This window comes from Bombus impatiens, unplaced genomic scaffold (genome assembly GCF_000188095.3).
Source record: "Bombus impatiens unplaced genomic scaffold, BIMP_2.2 scf_0418, whole genome shotgun sequence".
In the NCBI taxonomy this organism is placed as follows: domain Eukaryota; kingdom Metazoa; phylum Arthropoda; class Insecta; order Hymenoptera; family Apidae; genus Bombus; species Bombus impatiens.
In genome coordinates, this window is record NT_176837.1 from 965,013 (window position 1) to 983,246 (window position 18,234).

The 18,234-nt window shown below is 35.4% G+C and overlaps 1 protein-coding gene across 3 annotated transcripts in view; it reads left to right on the plus strand.

Annotated features, from left to right (window-relative positions):
- LOC100741550 (probable serine/threonine-protein kinase dyrk2) overlaps nt 1-18,234 on the plus strand; it is a 268,654-nt gene that overhangs the window by 160,149 nt on the left and 90,271 nt on the right. For 2 of the 3 annotated variants that reach the window (XM_033321284.1, XM_033321282.1), the window contains exon 3: nt 5,397-5,447. The exons of the other annotated variant lie outside the window; for it this stretch is intronic. In XM_033321284.1, the coding sequence (XP_033177175.1) occupies nt 5,397-5,447 (51 nt within the window). The remainder of the gene's footprint in view (nt 1-5,396; nt 5,448-18,234) is intronic. 3 annotated transcript variants of the gene reach the window in all.

Below are 18,234 nucleotides of genomic sequence, written 5' to 3' on the forward strand. Positions count from 1 at the left end.
AATAAGAATTACAATTACTTTGAATTGCAATTGGTCAGATTTACGTATAAAGTTTCAACTGTTTTATTAACAAAACTTGTTACTGTCATACGCTGTAAGAGAATCGATCGTTATTGATGTCTTGTAAAATTTCATTAATAGAGTTATTAATGTGCTTAGTTAGTTTAATCGTGCAAGAGAGTCCTGGTAATCGTTAGCATGATTTTGGGTCAAAAAGCATAAAAATGGAGAAAAATAGTAAGCTGATCTACTAAAGTGTTTATCGAATTATTTTTACTTTATGATGGGAAAATTTCATATTCATGCTCTCTTTTTCAGATTCAATTTCATATTCTGATCATTTATTTTATTTATTTATTTTATTTGATCGTCGTATTTACGATCTAGTTGAATCTTTTAATCGAGACAAGAAAATAATACATTTGATTATTGGTACTGGTACCATTCTACAAAACGAAATGAATAAATCATTCGATATGTTTAAACGAATCTTCGTTCGGTAAAGATCGATGAGGAGAATAGTACGTAATTAGTTGTTTACCACGAAAGCCATCCCCGACACAACAAACAAGTAGGAAACGCACGTTGTATGACCGAAGCCAATCCGCACCGGACGCATAATGAAGTTCCTGGTGAAATACTACGACTTCCTAACCGTCAAGTTTTCCACGGTGAGGCTTCAACTGCAGATGAAACTGTAGGCTACACTTTAGCGTTCAAGTTGTGAGTTGTTGGCACAGTGTGTCGGATCAACGCGATTGTTTCGTGATTTATTATACTTGCTCTGATTTTTTGATTGAAATATTCGCACCTCTTGAAACTATTGCTGTCGTAATCGCTATATTAGCGCTGATACGGTTCTTTTCAGATAAATTAATTTCATCTGATAGAATAACGATTCTTGTTATTTGTTATACTGTTAGTGCTCTTCGTAAATTATTCCGATTATCAAACATAATCGATGATTATTAATTGTGTAAAATTTTTATTCGAGAAGCTGCGAATACTTCTGTAACCTATCAAATGCATTCGTAGTTGATTTATTCGCATTGCACGCATCGTAGAATAAAATGGCATGGCTGATAATTACAAAGAAGCTTGTTAATACTTGAATTTTATGCAACGGTTAGTATTTAGAGTAGATTCACCAATCGTCGAAAGAGACAATAAAAATTCGGTTATAGAAGAATTGGTAATTGTATGAAATAAATTAGCTATGAATATTTAACGAAGTTCATTTTGTCCAGTTTGAGAGATTGTTTCGAAGTACCTACTAGTATACTTCAACTTTCTAATCAAACGTTCGTGCAAATATTCTGTATATATTTAGTTAAAAGGAATGTTTGACTCCTATGCATCGTAAATAACACTGTCACCAGCAGATCGTAGAGAAAACAGTTAAATCAATATGTAGCTAAAGTATTTGAAACCCATTATTACCTACTATTTATTCAAGAAAAAACTATCTTCCAATTTTTTTCACCGCACGATATTATCATGCTACAATTTTACCTGTCATATAACAAAATGAAACACCATTCATACAACCTGTCTTATTCTTCGAGCGTTTTATTAATTAATTCGCTTTCCAAAAACCAGTGAAAGCGTTATCTCCTCGATACGACGAACTGTCTTAGTAGCTGCAGAAAAGTTTCAAGGATACCTTACCAAGAGATATCGAGTTGAACATGTTTCTCTCGACTTTCGTGGCGGTGTTATCGCGAACCCTAATAAAGCAGCAAGAAGAAACGACGCAAAGGAGATTCGAATTTTATTAAAAAGATCGTTGACAGGCCGACGTTATCGATAATTAGCCGCGCAAGAGGAGGCGACCGATAATGGCGCACCCGCAATACGCCACGACCTTTCCGACGTTTCCATGAAAGAATGGCATTATTGTCGACGAAGTTAGCACCGCGAAGGGCACGCGTTTCTGTTATCTCGTTTATCGCATCGCACCACCATTCAAACCCTCTCCTTGCCCAGTTTCATTTTGCAAACGATAATCGTTTTGTAAACGATTTATCAGGGTCAAGAAATTGTTCACACATAAAAGCGCGCAAATGTGTGGTAAAAGCAGTGTTAGAAAATGTTTACGAATAATCGAAGATTGCTATTAATTGCTGTTAATCATTCGCCTGATTTATGGCGTAGATCGACGTTTTACTGCTCGAGAAGTTTTACCATAAAGAAGAATACGTTGTTGTATGATTTTTCTTTCTCTCAGTAGGGGAGTTACTGTTTATGGAAAATTCAGAGCGGATAGGAAATATCGAATTGCGTAGTTTCAGCTACTTCGATGTCGATTTGATGATGGTATATATAATTACTAGAACTCTTTTGCTTAATAATTTACCGATTGGCGATATTGATAATCGATGAGTAACAAGTTGCAGGTTTGAGATTTCTCTCGTACAATTTTGCAATTTCTATGTTACACAGGGTAAATTTTGTTTGCAGAATTTCATTCCTTCTTACTGATACTTTGTAATTAACGATTTGTAAAATGTCGCTAATAATATTAGTTCAATTGTGCAGGAGAGCCCAGGTGTGTTACAGGTTTAGAAAACAGCATATTGTTACATCAGTGGTTTATAGACTACGTGCAATAATTAATACAATAATTAATATATTACTATCCTGATGGTATATGAAAAAAAAACCAGAATCTAACCAGAATCTAATACATCGTTACGTCAATTATATGCGAAAAAAATATAGTAAAATGTATGTTAAGATACACTATATTGGACGATGACTAGCCAATGACGTATTGGAATGTTAATGACTTATGAACGGCAAAACACTACGTCAACTGCAACCATAACGTGTTGCTATGTAACGTAGTCTCGTCTCATGACAGTGGTAATAAAATTTCAGAACATTTCCTATAACATGCACGGTGTACTCGTAAAAGGTGTGTACAAGCATTCGAATACTTTCGTAAGCCTGTGTACGTAGTCGTACGTCAGCTGTGAAAGCGCTAATAATCCAATCGTCGTTAATTATCCAGTTCGCCAAGCTCGTAGCATTCACGATAACAGTTTTCACCAATCGAATGAGACGTTGGTTTTCCGATTCAATCGCCCACTGGGACGACGTTTATTTAATCCTCGCTCGAACAAGATCATTATACGAAACCAGCCCCTTTCACCAGTCGCGCCACGGTCGAGCCATCGCGAGTGAAAAATTCTCATTCATTTTTAAAAGCTATAAAATGACTACAGACTTCGCGAGCGATAAAGGAAGAAGGAAAATCTCGCGATCGCGATGAACCATGGCTGAGGTGTTTTAATCGGCCGATTGTCGAGATGACTTGCGAGAATCTGCGTTTACTTGGCGAGAATCTATCGTTAATCGGCTGTCAATTTGCAAACAAACGAGCGGTGATCGGTAAAAAAGATCATGAGACGCTCGTTAAGCTTTCGCTTCGAGCTAATATAATATTCGCGTTCGGCTTGCGTGTGGCTTTCGTAAACGAGGAAGGAGATATTTTTCCGTAATGCCTGATCGATCAAACTCCGATACGTATGTGTTTCTGATGTTTCATTGCACAAGCCAATTATTCAGGGAAGTTATCGCTTACGTGACCTTTTGGTCGAAACCGTTCGCCACGAGTAATTTCAGCATCTTAAAATCGTTCATTGTTAGTGAGAAGTTCATTCTTTGTTACGTTGATTATTCACGAATCTATACTTGGACGAAGCTTGTTTTTAACGATGGACATATATACACATTCGATTCAATACTCTTAGAACATAATTTTGTACTTTGAAAATTCTTCGAAAGAAATATCTGTATATGCATACTTTTTATTAGAATATTGATTTTATTTATTTATTGATTGATATTATGATTTATGCTCTATATTAAGCATAGGATTAAAATGAAAAAGCAAATTACACGGTGAAATATTATCTGCTGTACGATCAATATCATTTGGAAAATTCGCGATTCGTGCCTCTGATCTTGAAAAAAAAAACTGTTCATATTTTTGATATTCTGTATATGTACACGATATTTCTGTTATTAATTGCAAACTTCGTTCGAGCTCATGAAATTGGTTTAAATAGGATGAAAGTCAAATATAGTATGGTAGGATGATTTTCATATCAGTCAGAATGTTTTGAAAGCATATGGTTGAAATTGATTGAGCTCGGTCATAAAACAAATCGCAAGGCAAGAGAGTTAAAGAAGATGAGGCCTGTCGGAGTCGGTTCCGCTCGTATTCTCCGTCAATTTGTTTCGTGGCGAAGGTTTTATCGAGACATCCATTATTCTTCGGTGGCAGAGGCTCAAAGAGCGCGCGGGAAACGACAAAGACCCAATGAACTTTATCAAGCGTGCACGGTGTGGAGTGCAGTGACACGTCGATGCAATTTGTCAGTCGTTGCACCGTGGTCTTCTCTATGAAAATTATCCGACTGGAACGTAGCCAATAAAACAGCCGTGGAAAAGTTTCGTGGCCATCAAAACCAGTAACCAACCCATGTGTAGCATCCATATGCTACAGCCTATAAAATGGAACCAAAAATACTTTGTTTTCTTTGTTATTGACTGAACCTCGTCTTAGGTCTTAGGTCAGGTGTTTTGTTAACGACAAAGTTAGTAATTAATAGTTAGATAGATACACAGATGGTAGATATTTATTAGTAAAATAAGAATAAAATGAGGTTGTGCACGTGGGCGGATCAACGTGTGTGTAGAGGATTAAGCGAGAATGCAAGGAAAATAATTGTAAACCGAGTTCCTTACTGTTTGTTAAACGATACAGTAATATGGTATATGTAAAGTAAATTGAAATTTTGTTGAACAAATCGATGTTTTCGGAAAGTTATAAAACTCAATTTATGATCTCAACTGATTTCCTGATGATTTAGACTTGTTAGAGTGGTCGATGAAACGGAATTTTCGAAATAAAAACCGAATGAAAATTAGGAAAATTGAATGAAAGTAAATAAATATCATGAGAATTCGTTTGCATAACAGTGAAAGATACGTATTTCTAAGTAACGTAGGAATTTCAATTCTATTTACTTACTCGTGTGTTAAATAACAAGTATGAATGAAGTTGTGAATTTGCAACGTAAACGTTTACTCCATAAATTTGTCATTTTTTGATGTAGAAAGTTTGTTTGACTGCGTAGAATGTCACTCGGTAATAAATTTCATTAAACGTGACAAATGTACTTCGTAACTTTTCGCTCTTTTATTACGTAGCTGAAATTCGTTTTTTTTTTTCTTTCTTGTTATATCACTCTTTTTCTCACGAATGCTTCTAACATTACACAAAAGTTATATTTACATGCAGCTAATGATCGTACTGTTACGAAATTATTTAATTCACAATAGAGCAATTGATCAATCGATTAATGGTTTTATTCTCTTTGTTTCAGGTGAGTAGGCGCTCCCAAGAACGTGCATCTCTCTACCAAGAGACAGGGAGGGTGAGTTAACTTGAGTTGAAACTATAGTGACATAACTTAACTTTATCATTCTACCTCCACATTATATAATTTGGAGGAAAAGAATCAGCCATTTTCTTTAATCTACTTAATCAATTCAAATCATCCAACAATTACAAAGTCTATATTACAATTTTCAATTGTATTTTTTAATAATTTGTTTTTTAATAATTTAATCATTGCAATTTTTAATAATTTGATCCGTCGATTCCTTATCTCTGTGTAATTTTAGATTTCAAGAGAATAATCTCTTTATTCATTATTTTTTTCTTCTATGATTTCGAAAGCATCGATGAATTGATCAAAATATCAAGACTTTTTAAACACGAAAGAAGAACTAAAACTTTGTCGGGCTTAAATTATCAAGATATTAATTTCTCGATAATTCCATCACATCAGCCAAAATTCTTATCGAAGATCAATTGTACAATTACGTATATCTGTATGTAATTATGTAATAACGTTATAATAATATCTAATTAATCAGTAACGGTTAAATAGACTATTACTTGTTTCCATATACTTTACATATTACATCGACATACTATAGCGAAAAGAATACGAGTCTAACATCGATAAATTATACTCAAGAAATTTCACCGAATGAATTTATTCGCTCGTTGTGTTTCCATGCAAAATAGTTTTCAAAGATCTCGAGTGTCTTGTATATTTGAGAACCACTATCTTTCCGCTGACATACGCGTACGTACACAATGTGTTCCACCTACGTAGGAAAATGTCGATACAAGCCTGTTTGATTATCATGCATGTTGCGTTACATGGGACAGGAAGGGCTTTTTAATAATACCTTCGTGTTCGTTCGACACGTATCCGTTCACGGATGCGACGAAACGTTTATCGAAACATCGTGTTCGTATTGTACAGGGTGAAATTGAATATAAATAGGAATACGTTGCTGGATTAATTGCGTCGTGTCTCCCTTCTACTTTCATTTTTCTTTTTTTTTTTTTCTTTCTTTTTACAGTGAACTACAGACACACAGTAGATAGGTTTCGTTGATAGTAGTTAATTTTTTGGAGAGACGTTGAGGGGAATTGGAAGGGGTAACGTTTCAATTAGAGAACAGAGAACAATTTAAATTATGCGTTTCGTTTTATTGAATATGTTACGATGTAATGAGGTGAACAGAATCGGTATCGTTTCACTTGTGCAAGAGAAACGAGTATTTCGAGTAGTTACGCGGTCTGATGAACCTTCCAATAATTTCCGTGTTGTTCTTTTCTTTATTTCAGTTTTTCTTTTTCTTCTATTTTAGTTTGAATAGATCAAGATTGACGTTCTGAAATAACTTAACAATACTTCTTATTTCTTACTGGCTTTATATTTTATTATATTCCTAGAAAAATATGGAATAATGGAATAATTAAATGAAATTTAATTAGATTAGATTAGATTAACAATCTATAACAGGAATTTTGTTTATTTATGAGAGAGAAAGATTATGTAGAGATTACGTGTAATTTGATACAATTTGTCACTTTAATCCGTAATCTAGAAACTAATAATCGTTATAACGGGAGAGGTCGTTTGACTTCGCTATAACGCTAGTAAAAAGTTCAACAAATTGAATTATCTAGATCTACGGCAAATAGAATAAAATTTAGGAATTATCCTGTATACATAGTCCAAGTATATACCTGTATTTATAACTTAAAGTCACATGGCAATATAGAAGATTAAATTTCTCCCACTTTCGAGGAAAATTCTGATCACGCGCCAACTACTTAAATAAAGAAAGTCGCGAAGAGGAAATAAAAGATGGAGAAAAGAGGAAAAGTGTCATTGTCAAAAAATAGAAGGTAAACCGAAAAGAAGTTCACTTGGCTGGTCTCCTGGGAAATGCGCCTTCCGAACGTAAATCGTTCTCTCGACCGAGTCGTTCGCTTTTAAATGATCAAGCAGACGAAGAAGTGCATCTCGAACGATTGTCCGATTGAACTCGAATGGGCTTGGGTGAATTTTAAAATCGTCTCGCGTAACTTGCCGTGGATCACGGCTCGTGTTTATGGCAGTCACGTAATTTCGTTGCATTACTCCGGCGGCGGAACGAGAGTCGCGCTAACGAAGACGAATCAATTATGTAAGCAACTGGGTCAGAAAAGTTCACGGTCAATTTCGCCCGTGGGATTGTGAGTACACAGAGACGGCCGTGATCGTGCAAGTAACTGGATCCTTGATACTCTGCCCGCGAAACTAAATGATTCGATTCCTTGAACCTCGTCCCCTTCAAGTGCCTCTGAATGTCTTTCCACGAAAGGCGAGCTTCGATTTGTTTTATTGGAACGACTGTTCGTTTTCTGCTGGTCTATTTTTGACACGACTTGTGCTAATATATGGGTGGCCCAAGATACGTGAAGAGAAAGGGTTTGGTAATGGTATAGAGATATTCTTTCATTCTATATGCGAGCGAGATGAACCTGAGGGATATAGATGTGTAGAGATAAAAGAGAGGTAAAAGAAGGAAGGCAAAAATGTGTAAGGTTTAACAGATCGAGAAATTGAAATGTCATGTGCTGTAAGTATCAAAAAAGAAAATTTATTTTTTTGTGGGAAAGGATGTAAATTTAATGGGAATAAGAGAAAAAATGATAGATACTAGAATAATATAGTTTCACGATTTTATTTGTAATTTTTATATTAGAACAGTGATTAGCGGAACGATTGGTTTATCAGAATGTCAATTACGGGAAACTTTGAGAATGACTCATTTTTATTCGACGGTTTTTTATTTTTCTTTGATATTAATATTTATATAGTAGTTTAAAATAAATCATCTCCTTTGACATAGAAACGAGATTGTTCGACTATTCGAACAACATATGTCGTAAGAAGTTCGAATAGTCAACTGTATTAACAATTTTTATGTTACCACCACGGAAACAGAATGACACGACGAGAAATGATAAAGATAATGATAATTTGCATTACTTCGGACTTTGTCGATAATCAACCCGGTCCATTTATGTATATATTTTTCATATTTACAGAAGCTTAATGTCTCCAGTTAGAAATATGCATCCGCCTGATTTCCATGTGAAAGCATTTTATTGTCTTACAATAATCGTATTCGCAAAGGAATGGAAATGAATCGAACCCTTGGGCACCTTTGTCAAAGTTCTCCTTGTGAAACTTGCATCGATAATTAATTCAAGACTATTGGCAGCAAGACCATTCCTTGCATAAATCATCGGTATCGATAAACCGACTACAGTAACGCGAAAATAATCGAGTTGAAAGTTTCTCAGAGTTTCGAGCGACCGCACAGTGCGGCATTTGAATGAGGATTCAAGACAAAAATCAAAATTCGCGGGCCAAGTACTTAGACAACGTCCGCACGTTCGCAGGCAACGTCCGCGCGTTCGCAGGCAACGTCCGCGCGTTCGCAGGCAACGTCCAAACGTTCGCAGACAACGTCCGCGCGTTCGCAGACAACGTCCGCGCGTTCGTAGGCAACGTCCGCAAGTTTGCACGTTCTCATGTTCCACAGTGCGGCATTTGAATGAGAATTCAGGCTAAAGGTAAAAAATGCATACAATGTGAAGTTTCTCTGAAACTTGATATTAGAAGATCCGACGCGAGTAAAAATCAGTTTTTCAAATCTTTATTAGTATTTTCCATGTTGCTTGGCTCAGTTTAAATATCTTTATTATTTATTTGTTTCTCTAACCACACACACGGTTACTTTTAAATAAATAGTACAGATGCCAGGAACAATCTCGCCATATTTTCATAAGTGTCATGCAGAAATCATTTACTCTCCCTTCCATTTCGTCAGATACTGTGATAAAATTTAGCGAAGAACAGAGTTTTTGTATAACTTTTAAGATTTTCTTGGAATAAGTGTAATTAGAAATACACTCTTCGATCAAGTTACGATTACTGATAGATTTCGCTAAAGAAATAAACAATATTCAGTATAATAGTTTGTAGCAGGAAAAAATTACACAGCAATGTAATACAATACCTTCTTGACATAAAACAAACAAAATTACAGGATAATTTGAAACGCTTTTTTTTTATTGTACTTTAAAGAAAGAACGAAATTTTTAAATTGGAAATTAAATTTATACGTATCTTCGTTCAGATTCTCTATATTCAATGTGTAACACTGTTTAACAAGATTTGACAAACAAGAATGTATAATGGATGAGCGAGCTAATTTTCAAGTGATGAGATTTTCATGTATAAACGATTTTTAGTAATCCTCTATCGATTTTTGAGGAAATTATTCTTTACATTTATATTACTTGTTTATAGACTTATAATATCATCGGATAATAAGATCAAAATCGAACAATGATTATTTCGATTTTACTACATTGTATGTCACGCTGTGAATCATCGTGATAAAGGAGTTTCAGGATTTTCCAACGGAGAATATATCGCTCTTTAGCGAAGGATACTTCCTGTTTTTACAGTTACGATAAATTCTGTCACACGCTTATCTTTGTTTCCTGTCGGTGGTTTTCTTGTCTACGCTCGAAATATGCGAAAGATAAAAAACCAGGTAGCCGATACCAATCGTGTTTTCCTTTGGTTCGTAGCCAAGCTCGCCACTTAACGGAAGAATCTTCCGCACGTTTCATCGTGTATAATCTATTCGGTTTATAGTTTGTGTAATTTAGCGTGATTTAGAGGAAAAGTACGTAGGAAAATTTTATTCAGTTTTATTCAATTTTAGCTGAGCTTGGATCGTGTCATTGCGCTTAACGAAATATCTTTCGCGCGTTTCACTCGTATAATCGACATATAATAACCAGTATAATTCAATTTATAGAGGTAATTACCGTAATTTAGAGGTAATGTGTGTAGGTAGTTTGATTAAAAATTTTACTCAATTTTATATGGCGTTACGATGAGTTGTTATGTTTAATGGAAAATCTTCCTCGCGTTGTACGATGTAAAATTCGGGCTACGAAAATAATTATCGAAAATTTGATTGAACGGTGATTTCCAATAAAATTGTTTAAGAGATCTGATCGAAATTTTATTCAATCTTATGTATCTATCTGAGTTTGGTTCATTGAAAGAGTTCGTTTGATTGAATTTTTTTACTATAGAATAAAACTAATAAGAATTCACGATCACGGACGTAACCGGCAAAATTACCGTGGTACCAATTATTATGAAGTACCTTTCCTATAAATAGAGTTCGGATAAACGAAGCTCTATTTACACGTATAGTATAGTTGATGCATCAAGTATTGTTTGATGCGGCAAATATAGTGACCATGGGTGTCTTGTCACGAGAAGTCAAAGTTACTTAAAGTTTACGAGGAAATCGATTGATCATTGATGAGAGGTCAATAACGAGTTGTGTGATTAAAGATTGCGGTTATGAGATCGATTATGGTCTTATCATAGGAAATCAAGGACATTTGCAGATTATCGAGGTCATGACAAATTTAGGACAAGGTCATTCAAAGATTAAAAGAAGATGGCCGGGTCACGCCGAAAAGGAATGAGAACGGTTGAAGGTCATCCAGGTCATCGAAATTTTGGGGTAAAAGATCGAGGTCATTTAAAGCTTAAAGAAGATCGTCGAGGTCATGAAAAATGTAAGTTATATTGAAAGTTGTGCTGGTCCATGAAGATTATATTGCAAGAGTTCAAGATTACTTTAAAGATAAAAGAGATATTTGTCAACATCGTGTCGTAAGAATTTAAGGACGCTTGAAAATGAACGGAAGTTAGTTATTATTCGCTACTGTAGTAATGAAATTCAAGGAAGCATACAAGTTCATTGTGAACATAAAGTTCGCTTAGAAATTGGATTTTACAGTGCAATCGTTCTACAATACGTCGTTAAGAAGATAACGACATAATTACAAGTATGCAGCATGAAAGCATGTCTGGATTTTTTTATGGAAATTGTCGATGTAAACGAAACATTCTCGCGATTTAGTATTTTCATTTACTTGGTATTATGATAGTAATTTTCTTAAAAAATGCGGATATTAAAATTCAGAGGATTGTATTCTATTTTAAAGCGGATGGTTTCAGAGTCACGATATCTCTCGCACTGATCTAGTACGATTTATGAATCCTACATAGTTTACAACCATCTTAAATATTTCGTTGTAATATTAAACGTAGCGTGTCGTGTTTATTTTTATAATTTATTTTTACTATCAACGGAGCTATTTATTTTCCGTGGATGTTTGATGTAACTGATAACCCACACAGTAGCTGTTCAATTTTTTTAAAGAATAGTCTCATGTACCGTTTGTCTCATGAACTTACAAACTCAGTGTTCCCATACGTAATAAATGATCGCGAACGAATTATTAATATTACGTTGTATAATTAGCAAATGTGTGTCGATTAAAGATATTCTATATCCGATGTGTAGTAGTCGTATGCTGCTTCTACCACTTACATAATTAATTTAAAACGACGAACTCTAATGCGGCGTTCGCGTGTTATCTACATGTTTACATGTACTTTGCTTTTTTCAACGAACAACACAAATTTACAAACTTACATTTCTAAAAACTAGTTAAATAAAGCAAAATTTATTAAAAGGTTGTCTTTATCTCTTTAAACACATTGATCAATATTAAACACGAAATAAATGTTTTGAACACATTGCAAATCCGAAAATGAAAAAAATTCGAATTTGTACGAGTCTTCGAAAATATAAACTTATTTTTAGATATATTATCGAGATATTAAACTTTAATTCTCATCACGTTTTTTCGATTTACATACCTTTCAAAAAATCAATAACAGGTGTACATAACATTCTAACAGTTGTTTGACATACTTCAAGCAATAAATATAAAACAGGATGTGCCAAGAATCGTAGCAATCGCTATTGCAGTTGCCTGTAAAAGGAGACTGTTACCAATCGAAATCACGGTTTTATCCGCGATCGATATCGTTTGTAAATAACTGACACGACGGTGAGTTAGTGGCAGCGGAACTCCGTGTTTAATCGATTGTTTTTAGAGCGCAATAATGAGCGTGTCTGATTAAGGTATCGACGCGACGCTGACAATATCTTTGCTAGGCTGATGCATTCCCTCGCTTATTCTCACGCCTATCGAACGGTAGCGAATACAAATGTTTACTATTTGAACAAGCAACGAGGAAAGTGATAGTAGCAACGCAAGGATATCGAAGATCACGTTTCTTACAGTTGTCGATAAATAAAAAGACGTCGATTTGCAAAATAATCGTACGCATACGCATACTACCTTTGATTATTCGAACGACGTCAGTCGTCTTTTGAATAATTTAAATTTAAAAAAACAATTCAATTAGCAATATGTGTATTAAAAAATATTTATTGCCCGTAATAAATCGTACGTGATAACTATATTGCGGATATTTATGCAAATTCGTGTTTATATGGTGGTGACTAATGAAAAGATAAAAAGTTTACATCGCCAGTCATACAAAATATTTCCTTGCCGAAGGAGGCTTTTCTCGCTCGAATTCAAATCACGATTTCATTTTGTTCAACAATTATACCGTAATTACCAACGTCTCCCTAAACCGCCGCTAATTCGCTGTACAGCTAAACGCTGCTTTCTACTTCGACTCGAAGAAACTACACCAACATTCCGATAGTAAGAACGTTTAATAAATCCGGCAAAGTGAAACCTGAATCGAACCTAATCGCCTTCCGATACACGCATATTCAAATTTCTATTCGATACTATTCAATTTCCTGAAACGTAAGGCAACCCAACTGCAGTCTCGTTAATACATCTATCGAGAACCTCTTTCGTTTCTTGATATATAATTGCGGTTCGATGCTTTACGATTTCTCGGGTGCTCCATCTCCCATTTGGTTACAACAACGAGACGGCGATCGATCGTGTGAAAAGAAGGTGTGCCGGCTTGATTCCATGTCAATTATTCCCGGTGTCAATCTATTAATTAACACCCGTGTCCTGTAACTTTCTCTGGCGGGTCGTGATTGTTCGAGAGTCTCGAGAGGTTCGACAGAACCATCGCTAAAGCGGAACCGTTTGGTTCACTGAAATGGGTCGTCGCATGCCCGTCCCGCGAATTAATTAGCGGTCGAACAGGAAGAACGTCGCCGCCTAATTTGGCAAAGACGTCTAACGAGCGGTGTTTAAAGTGATGAATGGGCAGATGATGGTCCTTGATTAGGAGTTTAGGTGCAGCGGATGTTGGAAATTTGGATTTTTGCGGTGAAGTTTAACGCTTTGCGGTCCTAAGTAGAATTAGCATCTGTTTTCGATGAACGTAAAATAGATTTGTTGTATCAAAGTTTAGTCGTTTTTAATTCGATCGTTTCTGAGAAATAGATATATTGTTAGTAGACTGCGAATTTTTATGAAAATTCATATTTTTCAGAACTCAAAGATGATTGTAAAAGTATAATACATAACAGTATAATCATAAAAATAATAAATACACCCTGTATACATATTATATTTCATATTTTATATTCTGTGGAATTTTGTACTTTTAAATTTCCTGTAAATGCATTTTTCCTATAAATGCAATTCGAAGTCTAGTTGTTAATTACGACTGCTACAGTCAAATTACAGAAAGCCATTTTGCGGTGACGTTTGAAGAGAATTAAGATTGATTTCCGATCGTCGATATAAAAACTATGGAATATAAAATTTGTTAGTTCTTCACAACATTTAATAACGTCGATATGGATCCAAATTATTGCTACACCGATTAATCAAAAACTTGAATACTTTGCTGAAAAATTCAATACCTGCTGTCGTATAATCCAGTAAAAGCGTGTGTAACATGTGAAGTTTCGAAATGACATTTAAAAGTTGGAGTTGATCTTCAGCCATTGATTGGATAGTTTGATAACATGAATTTTGATATTTTGCAACGACCTCTGGCGACGTCATCGCTGGCCTAGATCAGAAATTACCAGCTTGACGTTAACAACTCGACCAGGTAGGAGTAGTGTGTTGTTTGAAAGCTCGCGCCACGACGATAAATATCACGATGTTGGAAAGTATGCGGCCAGAGTCACGGCTTGCAATGAGAAAAACTATTTCCATCGTTTTTACGGAGCCATACGTTATCTTGCTGTCGATTCGTATCGTTGTCGGAAACTTTGTTTTCCACTCCACGTTGGAACGAAATTTTCCTCGTCATTTCAAAATCTGTCACCTTTTTCCGACGAAGGTTTAATGGATAATATTTCCAACTCAATGTTAAACTCTAAATTGAATCCTTTAAAGGGCGAAACTCGAACGTATATTTACGGCTTTAAACGTATCGATCGCAATTAAACATTTTAATATTCGAAGAGTTATTTGATTGGAAATTTTGCGACGTTCGTGAATCAGTAATTGTAGCGAATGCTCGATTACGGCAGATCGTTAATAGCAAATTGCACAGCTACTCGTTCATATAAATTCGCTAGTTAGCTGCGAATTCGCGTTGATTGGACGCGTGTCCCACCGGGCTTTCGGAGCCTTGACGTTAATGGAATTTACAAGTTCAAGTTGATGGGCCAGAAACAAAAATAGCTCCCTTGGATGCCCCGTTAGAAATAATTCACATCTTCGGTTATCAATTTTTTCACGACAAAATTTACCTATTTCGTTTCATCGTCTCACTATAGTTTCGTTCTGTTTCATATGTTTCAACGATTCGGTATAATTCAGAAATTATTTAAATTATAATGTAAGTAAATTTTATTATTTTTGCCTGGATTCGTCTTTTTTGAATATGCTTGAAATTAAAGTTTTATATTTATGTCGATTTACATATACTATGAAATTATTTAATTTCGTAGAAACTAAGAGGCTTCTGCTTTCCACGAGCAAAGGAAATAATCGAAAGAAAGTTTGTCTGGGAATCAGAATTGAACCAGTCGTTGGAGGGTGAAGAAACGAATAGAAGGCAGTCCTCGAGGTATCGATGAATCACGAGAATCTCTCGTGTGCAGTAGACAAGGTCTCTGAATCGTTGTATTATGATACAATGCCAGGCGTGGGCTGTGAAGATTCGCAAATCTAATACACGTGGGCGTTGTGCGTGGATGCAATATTAATCGCTCGTAAATGAGAATTTTGCCGCATTAGACGTTAACCCGTGAAGTCTATTAGCCATGAATATTACAGCGTTTCTCTCGTCTTCTTCTTTTTCCAATTTCAACTGCTTTTTATTCCTTTTCCAAGATATCCATTTAACTTAAAGCATAAATAGAATTTACAAAAAAGAAAAAAGAAACAACATATTAACGCATTCCATGTAAGAGAACTCCTACGATTCCTACCTTTCGTGGCAAGAATAATTGAAAAAAATATTTTTTACTTAATTTTCCCTAAAGGAATAAGTAGAGCACGCGTAAAAATTGTTGAAAAATATTTAACGAAAAGATAATGTGGAGACATGTATCGACATCGTCACTGAACTCCATCCTCCTCGATACTTACATCGATTTCGCACTGAACATGTTTATTAATCTCGTAATAAATATTTTTCAAATTAAACTCAAAACCAGCCATGAATAATATCAGTTCAATTTACGACTCGCAATGCAACCGGAAGTAGTTGAGACTATTGGTCGCAGAAAGTAGACTGACCCGAGCGATACATATCTCTCGATACGGTACAACAGATTTGCTATCGGTTCCGCTTATCGGCGACCACGATAACAATGCCAAAGGATCACGCGTGCCTGGTGGTCGCAGGGACACACATTCAGAAATAACCAAGTTGAGGCAAGTGATTCGAGTTTGAGAACCACGGCGAGATTCTCGAGTGGGCGCTAAACATGTTTACTTACAAGATGCAACGATCCGAGATTCACACGGATAGGAGAGTAGGTACTCACAAAGTCCATAAACGCCTGCTTCGTGGCGACTATTCTTCGATACGATAAAACGAGACTTTCGTTTCTCGCTTAGGTTCTTAGCGTCATTTGCATACAGTCGTATCTCCACCTGGTCGCCAAGTAATCGACTCTGTAATCTTGCTTATCAAACATAAACCGTGATTCACATACGAGCAGTGTATTTTTATACAGGTTCGATATTCTTGTGTATCTTTGAGGAGGTTTCGAGGCGGTTGGTGCTGATGGTAGCAACGTAGTGGTAGAAATTAGAAACTGACCTCTTAAATAACTTTATCAAAGAATATTGCAGCAGCCAGGAGGATATACCGTTCGCTTTCCATATAGTGTTCGTATAGTGCTTTTACAGGATTACTGCGTTTTTATACGCATTTCAAAAAATCAGAAATTGTATGAAGTTGCAAAGATCTCTAAGCATCTAAATATTCCTTGATATTCTCTAATACTAAAAATTTGGTCATTTTTATAGATTGGTAATTATAGATTTTATAGATTGGTCATTTTTTATTCTAAGAAAATATCTCAGTGTATTTTACGAATATTCTATCCACATCTAAATCACACGATAGTCATATTCAAACGATAATTGTATTCTTTGTGTACTGCCCAATATGCAGGGTGGTTGGTAACTGGTGGTACAAGCGGAAAGGGGGTGATTCTACGCGAAAAAAGAAGTCGAAAATATAGAATATACATTTCTTTTTTATTTTTTTTTTAATTCTTCTACAGTGAGATCCGTTATAACGTACCGCACGCGTACCGAGCGAAAATTCAAAGTCGATTTTCTCGAAAACAAAGCTTCAAACGAAAAATGTTTATTCTAAATTTTCGACTTCTTTTTTCGCGTAGAATCACCCCCTTTCCGCTTGTACCACCAGTTACCAACGACCATGTATAATACCACCAAAGGGTAGAACGACCGCATTTTTTATTTATCCAAGCTTTCTTATCTACCCAATTGTTAATCTATCAACTGACATACAAAAGAACTATCTATATAGATAATTATCCGCTGAACGATCTAATCATATCGATGAATTGGCACGTTTCACTTAGCTTGAATCATCGCTGATTCAAATGACGTGTTGGCGCATTACTTCTTAGTCCATAGATTATTTAAAGCAACTGTACATGTTTAGAATGTTTTATAGTTTATTACATACTACGAGGATGCGACTCAGTGGTCGATAAATCATAGCGGAATTCCACTGGCGCTATACCACGTTGTATGATAAAATATCTCAAGGTTAAATTAAACGCTAATAAAACGGTGGAAAGCGTGCTGTGCTTCTTTGAAAGTTCAAGTTTCACGAGAAAATCCCTCTAGCGAGACCTTCGAAAAATTACAGCGAAACGAGAACGAACTTCTTGCAAACGACGCGACGCCCGTTTCATATCTTTTCCCTAATGCTATTATTTAATACCTCGGAGACCTTTTAGACTTACAGGTTCGTCCTTTACATTCTGACGTCTTTTTCAATGGCAGCTCGTGTCGACTATAGAAAGGTCACCGTGGACTTATTAATACGTCCTAGGATATTTTTACGTTGAATTGGTCCGATCATTCTCTCGATTAAAAAAAGAAATTTACATATACATGTTCGCGTATAATGTAGAAAGATACTGCACGGAGAGATTCGTATTAATATAATCTCATCAATTATAATACTTTCCCATAAATTACGATAATTTGATTGTTATAATTGAACAATTATTATATCGAATAATTGGAAAAAAATTCTTCCTCCATATATTATATTTCTGTAATATATTCGTACATTTATATGTCGGAGATGAAAGGAAAACCGGAGCCTTTTCTTTGCAATTTTGAGGAAGCCTTCTAATGCTTTAGCCTAGATTTTATCATAACTGTAATTAAGCAATTGTCATTTGTAATTGTTTGACATTTGTGTGAAAGCGAAAGTGGGTTCGAGG